The 10,037-nt window shown below is 36.4% G+C and overlaps 1 protein-coding gene across 1 annotated transcript; it reads left to right on the forward strand.

The window, feature by feature from the left end:
* The first annotated feature begins 19 nt into the window (after positions 1–19).
* LOC136279751 (V-type proton ATPase subunit C-like) lies at positions 20–9,812 on the forward strand. The gene is made up of 15 exons (XM_066163819.1): positions 20–252; positions 1,778–1,845; positions 2,135–2,186; positions 2,912–2,945; positions 3,514–3,608; positions 4,067–4,158; positions 4,961–5,059; positions 5,203–5,271; positions 5,797–5,889; positions 6,485–6,578; positions 6,885–6,950; positions 7,084–7,115; positions 7,627–7,666; positions 7,993–8,091; positions 8,900–9,812. Exons 1-15 carry the CDS (start codon positions 130–132, stop codon positions 8,987–8,989), a joined length of 1,146 nt encoding a protein of 381 aa, XP_066019916.1. The 5' UTR covers positions 20–129; the 3' UTR covers positions 8,990–9,812.
* The last annotated feature ends 225 nt before the right edge of the window (positions 9,813–10,037 follow it).

Below are 10,037 nucleotides of genomic sequence, written 5' to 3' on the forward strand. Positions count from 1 at the left end.
AATAACAGTCATGCGCGAACCTTCTCAATTCTGCTACAACTTGTGCTAGAGGGAAGCAAGGGAATTGCTCTCTGAAATACGTGTATGCTTGATTTTCTTGCCTAGATTTGGACAAGATTGGTCTACAGGATGGCAGAGTATTGGTTGATTTCTGCTCCGGGTGATAAAACCCCACAGCAGACTTACACAAACCTGAAAAGCAGAATGACTGGACTTACGCCAGTGTTTTCTCTTCAGCTTCCAGAGCTCAAGGTATGATCGTGATGATCTGATCTCGCTGATTGCATTGAAAAATTCGTCGAAAAGAAGCCACAATTGCAGCGAGTATGCTTATATATTGTAAATCTTCAGTTTTTCTGACTGGTAATGAAGGCTTTCTAGTCTTTAGTCGCATATTTATTATTAGGATTCTTTTCTTAGCGATCGCGATTCTTTTTCTACATGTTAAGTTTTGCTATGTAAGTTCCTCCCTTCAAATAAATTTTAATTGATCAGGCGTCTTCTCTGTCTTATAGCAATGTCTGTTTTATAATAAACTTGGTTTTGTGTAGTCATGTATTCATCTTGAAACTCAATAACTCGTACTTGTTTTATCTTCTATTACTGGATGACAACTTACTGAACTGTAGGACTTTCTTGGTTCGATCCTATAGACAACAGCAGTCGCAAACTGAAAAAAAGGGTGACAGAATAATATGCATAAAGTAATTTAGGAGTGAAACAGAAATCTTGCTTCAATTGGTTCAGAGGTTTAATTATAATGCCTCAACACAAAAAAAACCAATATTTTCATAATTATTACATCACACTTAAATTTGGAAACTCTTGTAATGGTAACACCTGTGGAGTTGTCCAGGTTCTCACCCTCTACTCTGTCACTAAATTGGTTGGTTTCTATGGAGAAACAAGTTATAACAGTAGTCCTTAAGGTAATCAATAGTTTTGTCATGGTTTTCTTTATCCTTAACTGTTTGCTTCTACTCCACTGTACCATGTGCATAGCAAAGTGGTTTGCATTTTACCTGTGGAATTTTAACAAAATCTGGTCAAAATTTTCAAAATGTCATTTTCTTGCTCTTTAATTAGAGTGAACATCAAAGTTTAATTTGTTGCAAGAAAAATAGATTTTCTCAGGAATCAGTAGGAACAGAGAAAAGGCCTGAGTGCTAGAGTCTAGTTTATTTGGATGTCTGTGGTAACGCAGAGGCTGGCAATTCAGTGAAGCAAACACAGTCAGTTTTGTCCTTAAAGGCTTGTGCATACTTTCCAAGACAAAAACTGTGAAAACTTTTGTTATTTTCCCAATGTATACTTTATAAGCTTTACATTGATGTATAGTTTTCCATGAATTCTTTTAATTAGCTCACATACATGTAGGATTTTTTACAGTAACCTTAAGTCTATAATTTATAATCTGTAATCATACCTTGCTTATTGATATCATTATAATTTTTAGTACTCATTGAGCATAATTTGCTTAATGTATCAGTCAGAGCTACCAGTGAAAACTGTAAGCTGGCCAGAATTGCTGGTTAGTCTGCCTTTCTTTAGCTGGCAACATTGGCCTAATTTTATCAATTTGCTGAAAAACATTATCAAGGAAATTTAATTTAAAAGTTAAACAGCTATTTCCCAGTTTTAAGTGGAGTTAGATCCATAACATACCAGTGTTGTACCCAGCTCGCATCAAGACATTATCAAAGTTATTATAACTATTTTGTTATGGTGAATTTTTTTGTTTGGGGAGGGACATCAATTCCTATCCCTTTTTTGCCAGGTTGGAACTTTGGATACACTTGTGGGGTTATCAGATGATTTAGGAAAACTGGATGGTTTTGTTGAAAGGTATGAGTTTGATTTTATGATTGCTCTACAGACACATCAGCACTCTACGTCAGCTCAACTATTTCAAAGTCGCTATTTGACAACTGAAATCATGCAATGGCCACAAGAAACAATTTGGTAGCCAAAAAGAATAACATTTCAGGAAACTAGGGAGAAAGAGGCAAAGTGTTTGATTCTGTAGAAGAGAGTGACAAAACATGAGATACAAATCTATTCAGAAAATGTGATTTGATATCATGCTGTCCAGTGTCCAGTGTCCAGTGTCACTGAATTATTTTGTTATTTGCAGTGTGACACGCAAGTTAGCACACTATATGGGTGATGTACTTGAAGAACATCAGGTACATATAAGATGTATACTTTAACTTTTATCTTCACCACTTTCCAAACAACAAGCTCTATTCATGATGACAAATAGCCATATTATGACTTCTGAAAGTTAGTACATGTAATTAGTTAGTACACCATTGTTCTTCCCATATAGATAGAGTAAACCCTTACAATTTTGGCTGCCAGTAATATTTTTTTTTTCTTCTTTGCTTTGTTTTTTATGAAAAATTATTTAAATGCTTAACTAGCTACTGTTATTAAAATCACATGGTGCTAGTCAGGTGATACCACTTTCCATTGAAAAATTCCAGGGTCTTTGAGACTAAAATTACTATAACTTCAAAGGACAAGAAGTTCAAAAATATTATTAACAAAATGTTCTGGTCAATTTAATGAATGAACTCAACATTATTATGGAATGGTATCTTGCTATTAATCCTTGAACTCCCAGAAGTGATTAACATGTAAATTCTCCTTATAGTATTGATACATTACACAGCAAACAGGTCATGAGAACGCTCAAACCCATCAGATAGAATTTATTACTTTGATTGAACACCTAATTCTCATAATCAAGCCACAAGGAAATGTGTAATAGCTAGAGGGGAGAATTGACAATCAGATCTTGGGAGTTAAAGGGTTAATTACCTCTCTTGTATTGTTAAGATAAAAAAAAAATAACATCGAATGGAAATGATTTGATGTTTTCTAAAGCATGATTTTTTTCTTTTCTCAGGACCGAGTAAGGGAAAACCTGCTTGCAAATGGGCGTAAGTATGAAAGTTATACTTGTATAGATAGTTGCTGTGTGGATATAGATTTAGTTGTTGTGTCATTTTTGATTTGGTTCTGTGACTGGTTTGTCTGTTTCCTTTATACTTCAATTAACAGATGTTGAATGATTTAAATTCATTATCTGGATTGAAAGGTCAAAGTAACAAACAAATCCTCACTTGATATTTTTATCATCCCTGGTCAAAATATGACACACATGTATTTCATATAATTTTGTGATGGTGTGGTTGCATGAGATACAGGCAAAATATCTGTGCGTAGGATACTCAACTGTACATCAAACCATCAAATAGAGTGTATGAATTATACAAGCTCAGAACCTTGACATGGTCTGGTTCAAGCTTGTCTCTTTCCATTTCTTCTTTATCATCAACAAGTTGTTTTCAAGTGTAATTTAATTGTATTTTACCTTTTCACAATCTTATGTGAAAGCACCTTAACAATGAAATCAAGATTATTGTTAATATTGATTTTTCATTATCACATTGTAGACTGCACTGCTATATTTTAGACTGACTCAATAAGTTGTTTTCATTTTGGCAGAGGACCTGTCTAACTTTGTAACAAAGTTCCAGTGGGATACTGCAAAATACCCCACCAAACAATCACTGAGGAACTTAACAGAGATTATAAGCAAGGTTTGTCAACCTTTAACACCCTAACATCAGTAAGCATATTCTCCATACTGTTCTCTATACATTTCTTAAGGTGATGACAAGGAAAATTTGTGTTTTCTCCTTCTCTCATTTCCTTTATTCTTGCGTCTTTATGTTTGATTCAGGGATGAAATTGTACAAAGTAAGAGAAATAAGAGCTAGTGTCTCTTTGAGATCAGAGGGTTCAACAGTTTTTTGGTCAAATACCAATTGTTTTGGAGTCACCAGTGGTAAAAGACAAAGGAAAAAACCTTTAATATAAGTAAAAATTGTATTTTCACCAGCCTTTCTCTCCACTTTGTGAGCTTCCCTGCTCCCAAGCTTGTCAACTGAAAGATACAAAGACAGTTAGCTTCTTGGTGAGCTCATCTTGATTTTGCTGACAAATAATTATTTTGCTTTTGAATTAATTGTTTATAATGTTATTTAACAAACTGCAGCAAATAACACAGATTGAACATGACCTGAAGAGCAAAGCATCTGCTTACAATGCCATCCGTGGAACCTTGGCTTCACTGGAAAGAAAAGCTACGTAAGTGTGGAAGAATTAAGAATTAAGAATTAAGCTCATCCTCCTGTTACAATTGTAGGTATTACATGTTCTGTTCATCAGGACAGGTACAGTTTGGGGGTTGGGGGAAATTTGAACCATAACTGTCAAGTAGGTCCAGCAGAATAAACATGGAGGTGTTTAGGGATGAAAAGTTCACTTTGAAAGCAAATGGCTCAGAAGAAAAGGTCTATTGGAAAGTCATGGTTATGGTAGCTGCTGTTGTCTTTTACAAAAAATTGACAATCAAATCTGGCACTTGGATAGTGCAATTTTGGCCTCAGGGTGCAGGAATATGGACAAACCAATCTCCAAAAGTTCAAATGCTTGGGGTGGGATTGTGGAAGCTTTGAATAAATCAACGCATAACTGATAGTTTTCTTCATGACATGATCTCAATGGCTTCTGTTTGGAATGGGGCCAGCATGGGGTGATGAAGATCTTAGGCATAGTGCACTTATAAGAGTGAATTTGCTCTTTATGTAAATATCTAATAATGAAGTTGCCATAGTTTGTGGACTATTGTATGTATAAAAATACATGTATCTTCCAGCAAAACATTTCCTTGTCTTCCCCCCCCCCCCCCCCACCCCAAACACACACACACCCTCTTCTTTAGATGGAGCTGTTCAAAATTATACAGCATAGTGAATATTATTCTTGAATGGAATTTAAATCCCCTTATTAGTATGATAAAAGCACAGTAAGAAACATTAGCCTTGGGAGGGAAATAATCATAAATGTTTTCGCTGAATTAACAAAAGATATTTTTATCTCTTGATAGGGGAAGCTTGTTAACAAGAAATTTAGGTGACTTGGTGAAGAAGGAAGATTTTGTTTTGGACTCAGAATATCTTACCACACAGTTAGTGGTTGTTCCCAAGTATGTTATATTGTCTTGGTTTTTAAGAAATAATTATTTTACATTGTATGTGAAAGGAAGTACATGCACATCACATAAATTTTCAGTCACAGTCTTGAATTACTGTAGGCTAAATAATTTTCATGGTTTGATTTTTATCCAAGGGCCCTAACCTCTGAATGGGAGAGAGTTTATTGGAAAATTACAGATATGGTTGTTCCAGAATCCTCAAAGTGAGTCTGATAACTGTCACTAATTATAAAGTATGGTGTTCAGATTAACTACTGTCTGTTTCTGCAAAGATGTACATATATGGTATCAAACTCAACAATCTCAAATTCAGCTGTGATTAAGGATGTCTTGATTCAAGAAGGTTCACTCCTAGTCACTTTGTGATGAGAAATTTTGCATATGTTTGGGAATGATAAGCAATTATTGGTTGAGGTTGAGCGTGCTGTCATGAATTATCAATACCTAGGTCTGAGTTATCTGCCAAAGCCAAAGTCCAATGCAGGTAACATAGACACAGTGTTTGATAATCCATGTTATTATGCAAAAAAAATTCAATAATCTTTTTTAGTTTAAAAGCGTTCAGCCATTTTGAGTTTCTCTCCAAGTTTGCAAAAGTTTGAGAACACTATACGGACAAGGGGCTGGGAAACTAGGCACACTTTCAACACTTCTCATGGTACCAAAACTACTCAGGTTTTTTTAATTGACCTTGATTTAGTTTTGTTTTTTTCTTCGTTGGTTTTTAGGCAGGTTTATGAAGACAATGATCATGGGCTGTACACTGTCACTCTCTTCAAGAAAGTTGTAGATGAATTTAAACTTCATGCAAGAGACAAAAAGTACAATTCATTGGTTGATGATTAAATTGTTCTATTTCAAAATTATCGTACTTAAAAATAAATTATACAGTGAAAGTAAAGGTTTATTGTTGCAAGGTTCTATTGAACATTCAGTTATGGTGATTGGCATTTTACTTCTCTTTTCAGTATCATGTCATGAGAATATAGGAAGTGATCACCAACTAAAGAAGCTCTTAATTGTTAAAAAAATTCTCCTCATCAGTACCACAGTAAATGTAGAGAGAACAGTATGGGAAATATTTACTCTGATGCTGGGGTGTGAAGGGTTAAAGCCTTGATGAGGACATTGGGTTGAACTCCTCAAAAGAGAATGTCTATAGTACTGACTATAAGATTTGATAATGAAAATAATGACAGTAAGGAAAATAATAAGTTTTTAGAGCATTATGCTTTTCATTGATGAATAAATGATTGAAAATTAAAAGAAGAGGTAGAAGAATTATATTGTGATTACCGCTTAGAAACAATTCCATTTTCGTTGAGTTAAGGGGGTCTCAAACTTAACATTTCAAGTTACGTTTAACTTCTTTGTTTGTTTGTTAATTTATTTTGACATAAATTTTTGTTCCTTTAGATTTTTAGTTCGAGAATTTGTGTATGATGAACAAGCTCTTGAAGCAGGAAAAAACGAAATCACAAAACTGGAATCAGACAAGAAGAAGCAATTTGTAAGTTACGTGGCGTAAAGACACCACTAAATGCTTACTCATTAACCAATCAGAATCCGAAAAGAAGACGTGCGGCGGGCGGCACCAAGCGTGGGAAAACAAGCGCATGTAGAAACAATTGGGTCTGTCCTCGCACGTGATGAGTTTAAGGAGTTCCTTTTTTTACTCTGATTCGTTAGGGAGAGATTGTGAGTGAATCAGGCGACCAACGATTGTTCTTGAACAGACAGTACTTTTTTGCGTAGTGGTAAATGTATCATTTATTATATTGTACTGAGTGTGTGATTATTTTATTCGCATTCCCAGGGTCCGCTTGTGAGGTGGCTCAGAGTTAACTTCAGTGACTCTTTCATTGCGTGGATTCACGTTAAGGTATGGGCTTTGCTACGAATTTTCATTACGGTGAAGTAACTCGTAAAGTTAGACAGCAACGGTTAGAGCCCAGATCAATTGATTGTCGCAAAACGAAAACTAATACAATCATACATGCTTGTCTTTATCGCAGGCCCTTCGTGTGTTTGTGGAGTCAGTTTTAAGGTGAGCTAAAAATGATATATAGTACAGTCTACCTTGCAGGTTGTTCCAATCGCCATGAAATTCTTGATTCGTCACTGAGACCCAACCGGGATACAGAACTCTTCCAAGAGCCGAACCAAGTACTGAATCACTTAACAAAGGATAATTCAATTTGAGACTTCTTGGCTGATTTTCCCGCCTAGCTTGGCTGTGAATGCCTATCACTTACAATATTTCAGTATTAATACTCTCCACTTACTGCCATAAATTTCTTACAATATTGGTTGTGAGAATCTGGTGTTTAATCAGACAACATCCTTTTGTTATAATTTCATTCAATACCTGTCGCATGTCTGCCTGATAGACCTTAACCATTGTGAGGAGAAATTACTCTTTGGTCAGTTCAGATGCCAGTTGAGAGAGTGCACCAGAGGCCCCTGTAACACAAGTTAGAGAACCGATGTTGGTAAATTGTCAACTGCAGTTTGAACAGTAACCCTACTTTAATCCATTTTCTTCCACTGGTTTTCAGATATGGTTTGCCCGTGAACTTCCAGGCTATGTTACTACAGGTAAAGTTTTTTCGAATCAAGCGTATTATTCCGAAATGTGCAAGCTTTTTGCTTTTAGCGAAAGAGGGGTCTTCCACGGCGATTTGCAATGTTTTGATGTTTTGTAGACCAACATTTCTTCCTTCTTCTGTAATGCCAACCGTGGCCCATAACACTTTCAACACTGACCTATTCACCAAGCTACAATAAGACTCGCTTATTACCTACGATCAGACTCAGATTTGTGTTTTCTTGGAGCCCGCTCGTGAAACTTTTCCCTTCATTCAAAAGTCTTGATTCCAGTTTGCCTTTTATTTCTTTTGTTGTTGTTGTTGTTGTTCTAACAGCCATCAAAGAAGACATACAAGAAGATAAAGGATATGTTGGACACATGTTATCAACATCTTGATAACCAAGGATTCAGTTCCAGCATGTATGACGCCAATGTATGTACGATCACGTGTTTGTCTTATCATACCTTATCGTTGCACTCTCAATTGAACCCAATCTTAACCTCACCCAGGTTGAGGCAACTTGTTGTGCAATTGATTCTCCTCTCGGATAGGATCCCAGTCCATTGCAGGTTATCCCACAGTAGTCCGTTATGTTTTCCTGAGAGCTTACTGATGCCATTTGCACTCCTGGGTAGATGGTGGCTCTATAAGAGTACAATGTCCAGTGCAACAATCTTTTCAGTACTCCCACTCGAACCTTTTGCTTCAGAGGTCAGCGCGGTAGCACCTAGACACCATGTCTTATACCCACTCATTACCTGGGAACAAGTTCACGTCAGCGCTGCAACACGAGCGTTTCTTAGCCCGAAAGAACGTCCGATTCCTTGAAAAAAGCGAGCCGGCGAGAGCATTGCTAGGTGCAGACCCCAGCAAACCTCTCCCCGGCTCGTCTCAAATCTTCCCGCGGGTGAAGAAATGCGCTAATAAAGAGAGCCAGGTGGCAAGCTAACCCCACTCATAAACGAATGAAGAGGGTAGTTTCTAAAGAAACTGTGCTGCTGCGTTGGCAGGAGAGTATAACAAGGTAATTTAGTATGATTAACTGAGTTGATAACGTAAATTGGCCGCCGTTTCAAAGTTTTAAAGCTGACGTTTCGAGCGTCAGCCCTTGGTCAGAGCGCAGACGAAGACGAAGGGTTAACGCTCGAAACGTCAGCTTTGAAACTCTAACGTTGGCGAATTTACGTGATCAACTCAGTTGATAACCCTACTCATAAAACATTTGTGTCTTGTTTTACAGAGTCTTGAGATCCCAGGTCTCAGCCTTGCACAGCAGGAGTATTATCCATACGTGTTTTATCAAATTAAATTAGATCTTATTGAACGGTAAAGATCGTCAGCCACTAAGAATTGTTTCATTTTATCAATCTTCAAGAATATTGTAATTTTTGACCGAATGAAAGCGACATGGCAAAGGATCATCGGGAATAGTCGGAGAAGTGTCTTTCGATAATATTACTTCCAAATTTGCTTTTAAAAATTATGAAAAAAAAATTGAGATGTAAATACGATATTAGTGTAAGTAGGAGGGTCGCTCTCTACAAGCGAGATTATTTACGATTAAAATGATTTCTCATGTGTACAGTAAAGCTCAAAACAGAATGGCAGATCAACAACCCATACCTGAATAAGCTTTGAGTTTGTTAGTTCTCTTAGTTTTCCTTTCCCCAACTTTTTTTTCCTTTTAGAGATCTATATGAACGTTTCAATTGTCTTTCACTTACCTTGCAAGAAAGTGGTTGTGTGGGATGCTTTCCTTTCAAATTTTGCGCGGACGGAAATTTGTGCGCGAGCGGCCAAAATTGAACCCCCGCGCATGCCCCCACGTTCCCCTACGCTTGATGGCTGTGTTGTTTTGAAATTGCTCACTAATTATACCCGAACTTTTGATAAGGACTGAAACATGGCCAAAGTTCAACGTAACGAAAAGCTCGAGTCATATTGATAAAACACGTTAGTTTATTCATCGTTAAAATTTTTGGTTTTTAAACTCAGATTTAAGTTAATTTGATTGTTTTGACCAAATAGGTGTTATAGTCTGTGAAAACAAATTTAAATCCTCGAACTGATCAGCACTTTAACCTATCGCCGTGGAAAGCTAACTATATTCATTTGAGTGACGTTACAATAAAATGAAATAAATTAACACCTGATTTAGTGTCAGTTTTTTTTTTTTTTTTAATTATAATTTATTTACTTGTTTATCCTACTGATTCGGTTTAGTGCCCTGGTACCAATAAGCGCCCCTCTCTTATAAGTACCCCCCTCGAATTTGTTTTTTGGTTAATATGTCGGAAACAGAATAATAGCATAGATATCAAATAGCGATTGTGAAATGTTTGTCTGGAAATTTTGTTATTCTTATGTCTGGAAGATTC

This window comes from Pocillopora verrucosa, chromosome 3 (assembly GCF_036669915.1).
Source record: "Pocillopora verrucosa isolate sample1 chromosome 3, ASM3666991v2, whole genome shotgun sequence".
Taxonomy (NCBI): domain Eukaryota; kingdom Metazoa; phylum Cnidaria; class Anthozoa; order Scleractinia; family Pocilloporidae; genus Pocillopora; species Pocillopora verrucosa.

Bases quoted from the DNA above. Each gene is read 5' to 3' on its own strand.
- LOC136279751 (XM_066163819.1), top strand. From the start codon at position 130: ATGGCAGAGTATTGGTTGATTTCTGCTCCGGGTGATAAAACCCCACAG. The intron at 4,159-4,960 runs GTAAGTGTGGAA...ATCTCTTGATAG, and splicing joins TCACTGGAAAGAAAAGCTAC to GGGAAGCTTGTTAACAAGAA. The intron at 6,951-7,083 runs GTATGGGCTTTG...TCTTTATCGCAG, and splicing joins TTGCGTGGATTCACGTTAAG to GCCCTTCGTGTGTTTGTGGA.